The 15,008-nt window shown below is 38.5% G+C and overlaps 1 protein-coding gene across 1 annotated transcript in view; it reads right to left on the minus strand.

Annotated features, from left to right (window-relative positions):
* The window catches only part of GADL1 (glutamate decarboxylase like 1), a gene marked incomplete at both ends in the record, with an annotated part of 71,018 nt that overhangs the window by 19,309 nt on the left and 36,701 nt on the right, over positions 1-15,008 (minus strand). The window contains one exon of the mRNA XM_084281607.1: positions 14,459-14,548. Coding sequence (XP_084137733.1) covers positions 14,459-14,548 — 90 coding nt within the window. The remainder of the gene's footprint in view (positions 1-14,458; positions 14,549-15,008) is intronic.

The following is a 15,008-nucleotide window of genomic DNA, read 5'->3' on the forward strand; positions in this document are numbered from 1 at the left end:
GAGATTAGTCTTGATGCTAATCCGTATTGTTAATTTTCTGGAAGTCAATAAATGACAGCTGATACTATTCATGAGCAAGAGGCTCGTAAATGAAGAAAACAGGCAGACAGGCAATTGCACAGCCATGGTGTGCTCAAATCCACTCTAATGACAGCTTTTTAATATAGCCAAAAGGTAAGCTATGCATTACGGGGGAAAAAAAAAATAGACTCAGCTAAGAACAGATGACTATCTTAAAGATAATGACTCTGAAAACTGTAGTAGTCAACAAAAAAAAAATATCAAAATTTATATGGACTTCCAGGTCACCTATCAGAAACCAAGAATCCTTCCTGACAAGAAACTGAGAACTGAGTTCTCAGCAATTCTTTTCATTCTACGTCACACCCCAAATCAGCTCTTAAAAGTTCCAAAAGACAAACAACAAAGTTTTGTAATTAGGTCATATATCTGGACGCTTTAAACTGGTTGGGGCTGACCTTAAACATGGATCCCCAGATCCCAGGACCACTCATTACTCTCCCTGACCCAACGGGGGGGTGGGGAGGGGAAATTAAAAGTGTCTACACAAATTCTTTTGTTCCTGAAATAGTCATGTATACAAAAACACACATGTAAAAATGGTCTCATTTCAGTATTCGTCATTAGTTTGTATGTATTTTGCAAAGCTTCATCAGCTCGATCTCCCAAAGAAAAGCAGAAGAAAGAAGTTAGTATGATCTGTGATTGCTATGAACAAGTACATAAGTATTAAGGAGGCAGTTTTTCCCCCACATGCTGTATCAGACACTCAGGTACTGGCAACAATACAGAGTTCAGATGTTTATTTGTATTTTTTTATGATAATGATAAGCTGGAAGGATGTTGATGACATCCACAGAAGTGATTCAATGGCCAATGAAAGCTTAAAGATGTGAATCTATTTAGCTTATAAATAAGAGCGAGTGGTGACTTGATGAAAATTTGTGAGTATGTGAGGATGGAAGAACAGACTAGGGAAGGCTATTTTATTTTGTAAAGGTATTTTTTCATCCCTTCCCAATCTCCTTTTATACAGAAAGGCTAACTGACCGTTGAAAGGAGGTGCCAAGGAAAATGGCAGTTTTGCCATTCCTTGATTTTTTCTAGTCAAAAATAGATGCCCTTCAGGAAGATGTCCTTGTAGAAAGTCAAGGGGCTTCCCAGAGAGAAGTCCCCAAAACAAAGAGGAAGCCAAGTAGTTGCTTTTATCCTTCCATTCTTTTTGACTGTAGGCTTCAGTTCCATGGCTAGGTTCAAATCACCTGTAGCTTTTCATTTAGTTTCATAATTCATATGCTGGAATATAAAGCTCAATAAATAAGGGCTCATACATTCCTGTCCAGCACAAGCACAGTTGAAGCGTACTTTCAAGGAAAAAAGGTAAAGCCAGCTGATGTCTTTCTACAGATCTCTGGACATCCCTTGTCCAGACACGAGTGTCTCCCAGCATAGAAAGAGATGTCCATTCAGAGGGCAAGAACACAAACGCTGTAGTGATAAAGAATTGATGCTGCAGAAGGTGTAGGAAAGCGAAAAGAGACGGGAATGGCAGTGAAAACACAACTTCATTGCTCTTCCTTGGCAGAGAACATGCTTTCCTCTACAGTACCTGTACTCCTGCTCTGGTGCCCCTCCAAAAAATGCATCATCTGGACTAAGAGGGACAAAGCAAGAACATTTCCATGCACTGCTGCACTTTCACAAAATCTACACAAGCTGCCCAGCATGCGCAGAAGTGTAAAGCCATAAATGTTTCTCCTGTACCCCAAAACAACCATTGACAACCCTTTGATCAGACATTTGCAACCCTGGGATATCTGTCATTCTTTTCCAAAAATGCTGCATATGCCCTAGTGCCCATACATCACAGGAGCTCCCCGCTTATACCTGACATAACAAATACAATAAAATATTTCTCCAAATAGGTTAAGACAGTGCTGAAACTGCTGCCCAGGCTTCAGACTACAGCAGAAGTCTGCCTTTAATTCTGAAGTAAAATAAAGGCTTTTACGGTTAAGCAGCTGCTGTTTTCTGGCTGACTAGGCAAAAAGGTATCTTATCTAGTTTTCCATCAAAAACATATCAGGTCATGCTGCAGGGGTCCATTAACTATGGATGGAATTCAGATTATATTTTCCTTCCGTCCAATTCCCTATAAAGTGACCAGAAAAATCACTGTACTATTAATCTTGTAATCACTATTATTGCACTAGAGCCAATTCATTGCTGTTATTTATTAAACACGCCAAAAACAACAGAATGCTAGAAAACTCTTTGTTCATTCAGATACCACAGCAGGCACCAGCTGGCAGGGCAGAATGGCAACAATGCCACTAGAAAGATTTGTAACTAGAGGAAACTTTATTGTGTAGCGTAGAAAGGGTTTGTCTAAAAAGCCGTGACCAACAGACCACACTGGCAGTCATTATTCATTCATGAGATTGTCATTAGCCCGCCTGCAACTTCTGATATTCAAGGACCTTCATAAAATATTGAAAGCATTCGGAGAATCTCCTGTTACCACGCCCTTGCAGAGGGAGAGGCTGCACTGACAAGGTGCAAACCAAGAGCTGGTGGTTTCCATAGAACACTGCAGTTTGCTGAGTGCAAAACTAAGAAATACATTGGCACTGAAACAATTGCCAAAAATAGTTTTTGCTTAGCTGCCTTCTTTGTTTTCACTCTCAGTGAGAGGGACAGGCATTACTTTTATCCTACATAAATCCTACAGTGCTGGAATAGCAAGTATTAGCAAGAATAGGGAATATATATAATGATCATGTATCAAACCAGAGGCTCTGCTGGACAATCATCTCATCATTCCCGGAATGTTCCCTGGAAGTGTTCACCTAAAAATCATCTGTTATTCCCTTATTTGCATTCATCAGTCATCGACCCCATTGAGTTCAAAGTCCCACCGTATGTCAGAAAAGACAGAACCTTGGGTCCTCTGAGCAGCTCTCCAAAATCCTCACAGAGCTGGGGAACCACAGAGCAGACAGCTTCAGGAAGGCCAGCTCTAGGAGCAGCTAAAATGCATAAGGTGAAATAACAGCTCCTTGGGGAGTACTGGTGCCTACAGCAGGATGGGACTGGCCTGGGCTGCATGGCTGTGTCGCTACCTCTAAGGGCCCTAGGGCTCAGGACAAACCAGCACACCCTGCACCAGCCCAGCTCTGCTACAGTCATATGGTACAGTCCTGGTACTGGAGCCCTGTGAACGCAACTCAAGAAAGGCCCAAGGGCCTCAGTTTGGCCAGGCTTTTTACGGTTACATTCCTAGTTTTCATGTCAGTAGGATGCTGTGAAATTCAACCTTCCTTCCACCTTTCACATAGGAATGAAATGTATCCCCTATGTAAACCACAGAGTCTATAAAACCCTTCTGTAACTGCTGCTTTCCTGAGACAAACCTAAGCGTGCTCCCCCCTACCCACACAGTACCACCTGTGCAGCCCCAGGGTTGCAAATTACTGCATTCACAGCACCGAGGGACCAGTTTGGATGCTTTGGAGAGCCCCCAAAAGGAGTAAATTCAGAACTGGTGTGCAGATCAGCTTCACAGACCCAGAGCCCATGTTCAGTGCCCTTGTGGGACCATTCTGCAGACACCTAGCACAGAAAGGAGATAGCTGCAATTCATGTGTACTGAAGACTCAGAAATGCCAATACCTCTGAATGACTGTTTTTCTCATTTGACAGAAAAAAGGGAGGAGGAAGGGGAAGACAAGAGAGTTCATTGTCCTCCAAAATGCCATGTAAAATCATTTAAGTGCATTAAAATATAATTACCATTTGCTATAGAAAGAAAAGATGATGGGGAGAGGGGACAGTGCTTATTCAGGTAAAAACTGAGCACAGAATGAAGCTTCCAGTGACCTCAGGACTCCAGTACTTAGACATTCCTGGGATGCTTCAATTATTGAGTTCCCCTGTGATGTATATTGGGTTTCATTTTGATCCACAGGCTATTAAATGTGATCTATGACACTTTCAGAAAAGCTGTAGTTTGGAGTTCAGCCTGTAACTCAAACTTTTTTTTCTTCCATCATTGGTTATTAATGTGCATATGGCACTGAGAGAGCATAATGAAGTGGTGCACAGATATGTAGGAACAGAGTGCTGCTTTTTAAGAACATAGTCAATAGGGTTAACCAGAACTAAATTAACTGTGTTAAATGTCTTCAAGTTCAGCTTTCTTATTAAAAGCAGTTCTCTTCACAGGCAAGCACAAAAGACCATTTAAAATATTAGTCAATATGTTCTAATTCCAAAAGGAAGCAAAGGAAAGGAAGAGTAATTAGTCTTATTAAGCAGAGGAAAATACGTGTTGTTTGGGCAAACAAGTAGCACAGTCCGGAATGTGGATGCACTAGTGGAAGCCAACAAAATATATCAAGAGTAGAGCAGTTTGCTACAGCTATAAGCAAATCTCAGAATGGAAAATATTTGACTGTAAATAGGCTAAAAAGTCATACTACATTTTTCTCAAAGAATAAACCATAGATTTAAAGGTTACCATGTATCAGAAAGTGTATATTTGCAAGGGATGAGGAGGTATTTGCTTTTGTGTTGGGTTTTTGTTATTGTTTGTTTTTACAAAGGTAGCCAACAAAGACTTAAAATACCAAAAATGTTGACCATGTTTAACAGAAATTGGAACATGCAGACAACAGATTTTTTTTTAACCTCCAAAGGCTGGAGAAATTGGCTGACAAGAACCTCATGAAGGGAGAGCTGGGACTGTTTAACCAAAAGAAGAGAAGGCTCAGGAGGGACCTTACGAGGTATATAAATACCTGAAGGAAGGGTGCAGAGATGGAACCAGGCTCTTTTCAGTGGTGCCCAGTGCCAGCACAAGAGGGAATGGGCACAAACTGAAACACAAGAGGTTCTTTCTGAACATCAGGAAACACTTCATCTCATTTACTGTGAAGGTGATAGCACTGACAAAGATTGCCCAGAGAGGTTGTGGAGTCTCCCTCTTCGGAGATCTCCAAAATCTTCTGGGCAGCTGGCCCTAGATGTCCCTACTTGAGCAGTGGGGTTGGACCAAATGGCCTCTAAAAGTCCCTTCCTACTTCAACTATTCTATGATTGTATGATTACATTAACAAGTTTTTCTAAAAATACACTTAATTCAATACTATGCCTTATTTTATCCTTCCCCTTTTCAAGAATGGTTTTTAGATGATCCCAATATGTAAATATATACACAATCATAAACATATATATGCATGAGCGTGCACACACATTTATATTCAAAATGTGCATGTGAATGATTCTGAAAAGTCTCGTAGTATTGCATTACGAAATATGTAATTTTTCATTTCTACAGCAGTAATGAACAAAAATGCAATATTGTTCTGTGTGGCAGCATGACTCAAAATATAAAGTGTTTATTTTTATTGTGCTATTCTGAAATGACAGGAGATACAAATAAGGATAACGTGTTGGAGTGCTCTTAGTGCAAAGAAATGCACAAATGCTAGAAATTCTTACATCCATACCTTTTTTTCCCTTATTTATCTGTACCATATTGATAATTCATCATTAATTTACCTGCCTTTCAAATATGCAACAAGGCTTAACTAGCAGGAGAGATTTAGTCTAAATTCCCTTTGGCTTCCTATCCTCTTAAAATTGTTTAACATTTGCTTATAAAAAACATTACAAGGTTGAATTAGTTTTCAGATTAGCTATTCTGCATACTAGCTTAAGGACCAGCTAGCTGTAATAGAGAATATTAAATTATTCTTTGTTCTTACGTTCACAGGAATGATCATTATTTTTCTTTTCTACCTTGGTCATTCATGATTAGATACACCATTTCAATGCTTCAGTTTTACCCTAGTGTAATCATGATGACCATTATCTCCAAATTAGAAGCACTTAGATATCTTAGATATTTTTTCAATTCTTCACAAATGTGGAAAGGACAATTTTCTGAGGTATGTCACCACCTGCCTACTTAATTTGTTTGAACTGTGCCAACTTCCATTTAATCCCCCTCCCCCCCAAAACAAAACAAAACAAAACAAAACAAAACAAAAAAAAAAAAAAACATTTTTTTTTTAAAGAAATTGAATTTAATTTTCCAATCCTGTTCATTCTGTAATCAGCAAGACTTCTAACAAAGGCTACAAGATTTCCACTGCTCCATGTGGTATCTATTTGAAAGTGATATAAATTAAATATTGCTGTATTAAATACTACTGTTTCACACAGAAATAGTAAGAGTCTATGCTGTGCTTTAGCACCATTCTACCAATTGAATCTGGCAATGAAGTGTAGTGGAGATTGCAGTACCGGTGAATCCCCTTGCCCTTTGCTTCTGTGATCTCAGTTTGAAAATGAGCCTCTTTAGATGTTTTCTACATGTAAACAGAAAGATTTATTGTATGCAAAGCTTTTAACAATGCAAGTGTTTGAAATCTACTTGTTTTCTGTATCTGAATGGAAAGCTAGAAGACCCCTAGGTTTTAGTAAGATAGCATGAAAAATTAGGGCAGTGGAGAAGTTGAACTTGTGGTTCCTCTGTAAGAAGGGAGTACATCTACACAAAACATACCCCACTATAGGTGGGGTGATTTGCTTGGGTCCTGAAAGAACAGTCCTGTTAGCTAACTACTCCTAGTGAGATAGTTTTAACCTTAACTAAGCGCCATACTTACACGGCTATACTGCTCCTAGCATTTGAATTAGCTACACAGCCTTACATACTGTGATGAAAATACATCTTGCACTGATCTCCTTGAAAGACTGGGTTCTTTGCTTTGGATCTGTCAGTCTCACAATTTTATTTCCTCACAATATTTTTCTCCACTTTGTCCATTCCCCCTCACCCCCGCTTCATTTCATGTCATTATGTGTATTATCACACAGAGAAATGATCGGACCCTCCATTATCCTTTAAAGAATTTCAAGCAAGAAAACGACTAGTGTGAAATCTACTTCACCTCTGGAGATCTGAGCAATCTTGCTCTGCAGGTGGCTTGGGGAAGAGGAAATCCTTGTTCAGCCTGAATGCAACAGATGGAGCTGCAGCAGACTCCTTCCCCACAGCTTCGATCGTATTTGTAGGCTGAGCACTAGGGATCAATAGACTTCAGTCCCCAGTGGGCCCTGAACATGCACAGCTCAACGTTAAGTCTCTGACAAAAGTTGCCCTGCACTCTCATCTGGTAAACAGTACAGCAGCAAAGCCATTTGGGTTTCTTTTCTTTGTTCTGAGAATTGAGGGGTAGTTTTAGAAGCTGTGTAACAGTCTTCTTACAGTAGAAATGCTTTGTTGCCAGATATGTTATTGTTGCTGGATAGAATGTAAATATCATCAGTTACAGCTATAACCTGGTATTACAAGTCTAGGAAGGGACTGAGGGGACAGAAAAGAAACAGCCAACTATCCAAAGGACAGAAATTGGATGGGTGAAATGAATTGGAAGGTAATTATCAACTCTTTTACTGATATTGATTCTTGCCTATTTATCTCAATGAAAAGTTTTCTCTGACCTAAAAAAAAAAAAAAAAAAAAAAAAAAAAAAAAAAAAAAAAAGATTTCTGTAACAGAAATCTCTACAAATGCCACATCATGAATTACTAAAATACCACTTAGTACTACTGCAGAAAGCACAGGCTGGAAGCAGTTCACATTGTTCCTTGTCTTATTACCTCTACTGTAGGATACAGTGCATTCACACAAATATACCTTCTTTCTATTTCCCATTTGATATGCCAGCCAACATCACAAAGAGCAAGTTTGAGAGCTGGTCAACAGTCTCCCAAACCATTGCATGGAGACTGAAAGTTAAGCAGGCGTACAATTCCACCAAAGTAATATACATACTGGAGTGCAGCGAGCATCCAGGTCTAACATGAGATCGGCACTGTTAATATTAAAAGTATTGATCCCTAATTCTACTGATAAGAGACTTTAGCAGTGAATCTGGCCCCTTACTGTAGTGCTACTACTTCAGTACTCAAGCATGAATAAGTATAACATGGAGCAAAGTCATAAACTCCAGGTATGTGCAGATTGCCAGTCAGAAAACAAAGTATTATATTTTGAATTAATACATTTTTAAAGGCATAATATTTTTATGTTCTTGCAATTCATATCTACAGATGAGATACTTAAAACAAAGTCATGCTAAATCTCTTCTTTAATTAACAGCTGCAAATACTTTTGTACTGCTGAGTCATATAAAACTGCAGAAAATACATATGAAAAGGGAAGTGTGCAAATCCCTCATTAACAAGGTATGAATACAGTGCTATAATTTGCCTGTACTATTACAGTCCATTGCATTGTTTCTTCTCACTTATCAGAGCCTAAATCTCTCTGCTTAACAATAACAATAATTTATATGCAGCTAAACTACAAAGATTTTATTCATCTACTACTGCATATTATGTACAATTAATTGCAAAATAAGAGATGTTGTTACTTTAACAAGTGACATTTTATTATTGATTTTCTGAGCACCATTCTCTCCTGAGAAATAGTCATACTACAACATAAGTCCTGCTTATTACTGTATTACTCATTTTGTGGTTTCAGGGCTTACTGCACCTCTCTCCCTGTGGTACTTGCCTGCAGCCCTGCCTCAGCTGGGCCTCTTGCTCTCACCTCTCCAAGAATGCTGCCATTCTGCCTCCCCTGAACATAAAATAGAGAATTCAGTTGGGCCCATTGAGTTAGGAAATTTTGCAGCTCTTCTCTTCAAGGGCTGGTGAAATGAAGGTCTGTTTTAAGGCCACATACTCAAGACTTAGTACTGCATTCTCCTTATTTGTGTCTATGAACTAAGGCATCCATTCTGGGATCCTGGCATCTCTAAATTTCCTCTCTCAAATAATGAGGAGAGACAACTCTTTCCAAAGGGTGGATTTGACTTTAGGTTGCTTGAGTCATGATCTGGGACTTCCTCTGTGCTGAAGCTGGAGGGAAGCTGTGCCACCTCCTTGTTGAGTATCTGCCTCAAGTCAAAGAGGATGAAGCTGGAATTTTTGACTCTGAAGATTTCCCTTACAAACCAAGATTCCTCAGACAACCTCTCTGGAAGATCCCCATCTGGTTCTTTGAGATGATCATCCATCCCCTTGGAAGATATTTCTTTTTAGACCTCTAAACCTGCCAAAGCAATCTCTTTTACTTGTAGAGTCTTTTTTCTTGAAGTTCACAACAGATTTGTAGGTGGCTTTGAGAGAAGGCAAAAAAGTCATGGTACCATCTCTTCACATACGTTTGGAAAAACAAACAAACAAACAAAAACACCTTGACCCATTCTTTTTCTCTCTATTCTTGTCCAAATGCATTTCTATATGATTACGTTAGTTCAACGCAACAAGAAAACAAAAGGGATCAGAAACAATTAGATCAGCAGACAGTATTCACAAATGACTGATGAACACCTCCAGAGCTGTCAGTCACAATGATTTAGCCAATTTAACTCCCATATATTTCTGTGTAAATTTTACCATTGATTTCCCTGTCATTTGATGTGGCTCTCCAAAGAAACTCGTGTCAAGGAGAGCTAGAAGTTAGAATCAGTAAGGATACTTGTTACCATAACAATTACTCATGTGAGAATAATTCATAGCAACAGGTTTCATATACTACACTTTTAACACACATTAAAATAGTTAAGTATTTTGTTGTTCAAATGTAAAAATAACACAAAGTATTTTATGCAAGGATGCCAGGCATTTTACTGACAACATCTTGAATACAATCTTAAGTGGAAATATAGCTGCAGTGACATTTTAGGAACCTTTCTTGTGCATCAAACTGGGCCCTCTGCATTTAATGCCATGGTTATAATCTATGCCATTTTTCTCTAGCTGTTACAATATATTGAGGGCAAACTTTATTAATGCAATTTGTTGAAGGTGTTGTTTTCCCTTCCCATTCAAACCTATTACCATAGTCAATAGATATTTTGAATATATAGAGAATATTGAATCGGGTCCTTGATTAGTGTTTGATTTATACCACAAAGACCACAAGATTCAGAGGTTGCCAAGGCAACACCACTTCAACCTCCTTATATTACTGCTTTGATATGAAACCTCTCATTATATAAATGTATCAAAACACCAGTCAGCGTGACAGGCTATTTTACAAATATACCTTCAGTTAGCAGACATCATATTCTTAAGAGGGGGGACGTTACCTTTTACTGAGTGGGAGAGGGGAGGGGCCAAAATGACATTCCAAGCTATAGAGGTCTCATTATGAAGTTGTATCCTGAGCCTTCTAACGTTACCAATAAGTTTTGCATTCTTTGGCCAAAAATCCAAAAAAGGGCCAAAAATAAACATTAAAAAAAAAAAAAAAAATCCAAGAATCCAAGACTGAGATGCTAGAATTTTGAATAATTGAAATTAAAAACAACGTACAAAAGCTTTCCTGAAGCATTGGAAAACCAATATTCCAATATGTGTTGTTTAGAACTACAGAATAGGTAAAGTTTAGTAAAGTGTAAAAGATGGACCAGGAACCTACTAAAAGTTTTTTAACCCCCATTTTGAGAACTTCAATACCTGGCAATAAGTACTACTAGCTTTCTTTTCTGAGCAATATTTAACATGCAGCAGTCTACCTACTTTTATGCTCCGACTTTTTGGCAAGGCCAGGCTCCAGTAGGCTCAGTAGAAGGGGGCTCTGTTAAAGAGAGCTACTTCTGCATCTCCTTCTTAATCCTCTAGACCACAATGAGTTTGAGCAGACTACACGCTGATCCAGAACATATAACGCATGGCTGGCTGGCTGGGTTAGCAATAGGATGGCAATAGTTCCAGACTTATCCCTCCAAACTCTTCTTGTGCCCTAGCACACTCCATGCCTCCAGAAAGCCTTTCAGAGACAGTATTACTAATAATCATCTGGTTCTGCATCACCTGGAGACATTCCAGCATGAGATGAATTTCTGAACCTTTGAATTTTTGAAGAGAAGATTGTTATAAGTAGGAATATGCAAAGGTATTTGCAATTATGGATAAAATATGAATATTGGAATTGTCTGGTCTGAAAATTTTTACTTCTCTCACTTCCACTTCTGGTTTATAATTTCCAGTTATGCTTATATCACTGTGACTAAGTGACACGTTGATTGTCCTCAGCAGTAAACAAAGTAAATCTTACCGCGCTTCATAAAGGGGAAAGGAGCAAAAAACACCACTAGGGGGCACATAGAGCACTAACAAAGCAATTCCAAGTCTGGTTCCTTCATCCATGAATTATGTCGTTCCAGGTCAGCAGTAACTGCCTCGATTTTGCAACGACAAAACAACCACACTTACAAATATGTCTAGCTGAATTAAACAGTAGTTCCCCAATTACCACAGAGTGCCATTCATATGGTTTCTACAAGAAGAAATCCCTCTTCACTTATAAGCAATGACATTGAAAGACACTTTGCATTGCAAGGGTTACATCGTGCTACATACAGAGTACTGCAAAATATTCAGGGTATGAACTATCTCGGACCACCCACCTGCCTCCAGTGCCTTGCTGTACTGTAAAAAAAGAACCAGCTTCACTGTACCGCTAACTGCTGCTGTAATTCCAAGCGATGAAAATGCTGTTAGACCACGGTTGTGCACAGAATTTCCTGTTTCACTGGGTAACAGGATAATGTACCATTTGTACTGGTTGTTACTTTGCCAACACCATATTGTTTCTCGTTCTCTAAAGTGTTTAGGTGGTGACTCACATGACCAGCTTGTGGCTGTTGCAAATTGTCCATGCCACTCTTTCCCATCACCTTTCCATTTTACATGATGGAGACTCTGAAGAGGGCAGACCTAAAGTCCAAGGCCCCCTCATTTAAGGAAAAGAAGAAAAAAAAAAAAAAAAAAAAAACACCAAAAAGAAAAAAAAAATCACCTTCAGATAGACACAGTTTATGTAGGACAGCTAGAAGACTTGACATCAGAATCAGGTATCACACTGTGATCCAGTCATCCCTGACATTTCCACATAAAGTGGGCCATGAAATCTGGAGAAGAGCCAGAACAGCAGAAAACCTTCAGGGTTACTTTGCATAGGACTATGCAAATTCTTCAGAAAGCTGAGGATCAGGGATATTGGTTTATCAACTTTCACCGGCACTAAAGCTCACTTAACTAACCTTCGATGACAGCATGTTATTCTAAAAAATATTGCTGAACAATCAGTTTAACAAAATCAATCATTTGCTCAAGGGAGTTTTAAGACATACGTTTCCTTAATTATTGTCAGATACACAGGTCAACAAAAAAGGAAGATTGATTTCTGGATAAACGGAAAAATTGTTAAAAAATGTTGTGTGGAAAGACAGGTTGTGAACTAAAGTATTTAACGCTCATTTTTGTGAAAGTGGGAAGATTCAGGAAGCACTTGCAGTCAGGAAACTGTACACATCTTCATCTGCCTGCTGATGGCACGATGCAAAAATATCTCCAGGCTGCATCTTCTAATCACTTACACATTGCTAGTAAGGGTACATTCCTTCATGCCTATGTATCTGTACTGATTAATGTAATATTAATATAATGACTATGGTGTTTGCAACAGCAATCTTACAGAACAAATTGACATTAGCTAGAAAAGTCAAGTCATCCCTATTTTGTACAACCCAGTGCTGTCATCTTCTCTGCTCACTGATGCATGTTGTGACCCAAACTGGACCCTAGCATCCAAAAAGCAAAGCAACCCCAGACCTGTCTCTGCCAAGTATGATGGAGGTGAAATAACATCCTCTAGTTCTGTAACAAGCTCAGTTCTGTGATGTCCAACAAATTCCTAGTAGTGCCTAAATCAATGCAACTAGCACTCTTCATTTATTTCCTCTCTTGCCATCTCATCATCCCGGGAGAGAAATTTGTGCCATGCATTGTCTTGCTTTGCTAAGGAGTTCTGCTCTGTTTTGTTTTGGTTGGTTGGGTTTTGTTCATTTGTTTTAATTTTTGTTTGTTTGTTTTTGTGGGGTAGTTTGGGGAGGGAGAGAGAAATAGGTTATAATTTAGGATATAAATAATTATATATAGAGAGAGGATATAAATAATTATAATTTTATTTATTTTCTTAGTGCTTCATCAGAGGCACTAAGAATCAAGAATATGTCACCTTGCCAATGAAAAGAATGTTTGAGATCTGCAGTGGTGCTCAGTTCTTGGGAAAATCTGCACACAATCTCTCCCTCACAAAACACCTGCTAGGAAACTGTCTGTATCAGTACATATAATAAAGTTAGGCATCTATTCCCCACCCTCTGACTGGAAGCACCAGCAAGGAATCAGGAACTCAAAAATCCACTCAATCACACACAATTTATGTGCTCAAAGACTTTCATTGTGCCTCACCCATTCCCTCCTCAGTCCTCTCACTTGCATACATAAATCAAAGGTGGCAGGTGCAGCATTATTTCTTCTATGCCTTCCCATTGCACCCTTTCCAAATCCTCACGGGTACAGGAGATATGTATATATATGCCTTCCACTCTAACAAAAGGAAGGTAAGCCCTATATGAAAGGATCACAATCCATTCATGTTTTGTGAAAATGTAGTGAATGTACACTGTGGTTATGAACAACTTTGAACTGCAAGGGTTAAATATACTTTCCAAAACAACACAGACAGGTTTAAGGAAGACCTCACCCCAAAAAGACAACAGCATCAACTATAAATTGAAGTAATTCCTGTGAAGGAAAAACTGCTGGAAGAAAAGCAGCCTCTATAGGAAGTATGCATGTTTTGTCTGTCTATGGTATACATATATCTATGTTCTAGTTTAAATTTCTAGTAAGAAATTCTAGGGGAAAAAATAATGCAGAATACTGAAGTTGCTACAGGGAGGAGCAAGCAATTAGCTTAATTAATACCAGTGTCTATTGTTTCCTAATTAATTCTTAACAACTTATTCCCAGTTTGTTACTTCAAAATTTCACTGCTACTTTGTTCCAAGATGTATATGAATGGCAGGCAGAGTTACCAAAATGCTCATCACTGAAGTTTTTCCCATTGTATTTCTGTATTCATTTACAGGTTGTTTAACATCAGAAATGTATTCTTAAGCATTTCCTCACCTGCCTTTTCTACAGTAATGCAAGACAAGTTCCAAGGACAATGTTAAGTGTCTGCAATAGGTAATGAATACTCTGTCTAGACAAGAGATGCAGACAAGACTGTTCATCTTCTCTCAGTTCTGCCATCTGCTAACAGCTTTGATAGTAAGCGGAATACTTGGAAATGTGTGCATCTTTTTGCATGTAGAAAAAGAATAATTTGCTTTGTCTAAATAGGGAACAAACTTAAAAATCCTAGTAACATCTATTTGAGGATTAAATCACCATTTCACTGATAGGTTAATGTCTGGAAAAGCCAGGGGCTATTTCACGTTCTTACATAGATACATCAGTAAGCTACAGATAACACCGTTCATGTGGCACTCACCTCATGTAGCTTCTGCCAAAATTCAGGTCCATCCTCCATTTTTCTTAAACTCGGTGGAATGTACCAAAAGCAAACATTTGCATACTCCGGCTAAACAAGAGAAGAAGTGATTGCTTATGAAATATAACAAAATGAGAGAGAGATATATATTGCAGCTCATCAGCAAGTTGTGCTTTATTTGAGGGATCAGGGGGACAGAAGGAGTTTACACCTTTTTAATCAAGACTTCCTTCTCCAACACACATTTTGTTTCCCTTTTCTGAAACAAGAAACACTTTTAACATTGTCCACTTATCTCCCCCCTGTTGGAAGGAAGGAAGGAAGAGGAAGCCTGCTGGGGTTCCTTCTTTATTTCTTCTTTTGCCTTGGTTAATAATTTTAAAAAAAAAAAAAAAAAAAAAAAAAAAAAAAAAAAAAAAAAAAAAAAAAGAAGTGTAAGAGAGGCATTGAGAGCTAACTTGGATTTCAAAACTGAAGGAAGTTGAAAGAGAAAAATACATTTCCTTTTCAGAAGGGAAATTTTCATATTCTTTTCGGAATGGAAATTTCC

This window comes from Netta rufina (genome assembly GCF_964035555.1).
Source record: "Netta rufina genome assembly, chromosome: 2".
Classification (NCBI taxonomy): Eukaryota; Metazoa; Chordata; class Aves; order Anseriformes; family Anatidae; genus Netta; species Netta rufina.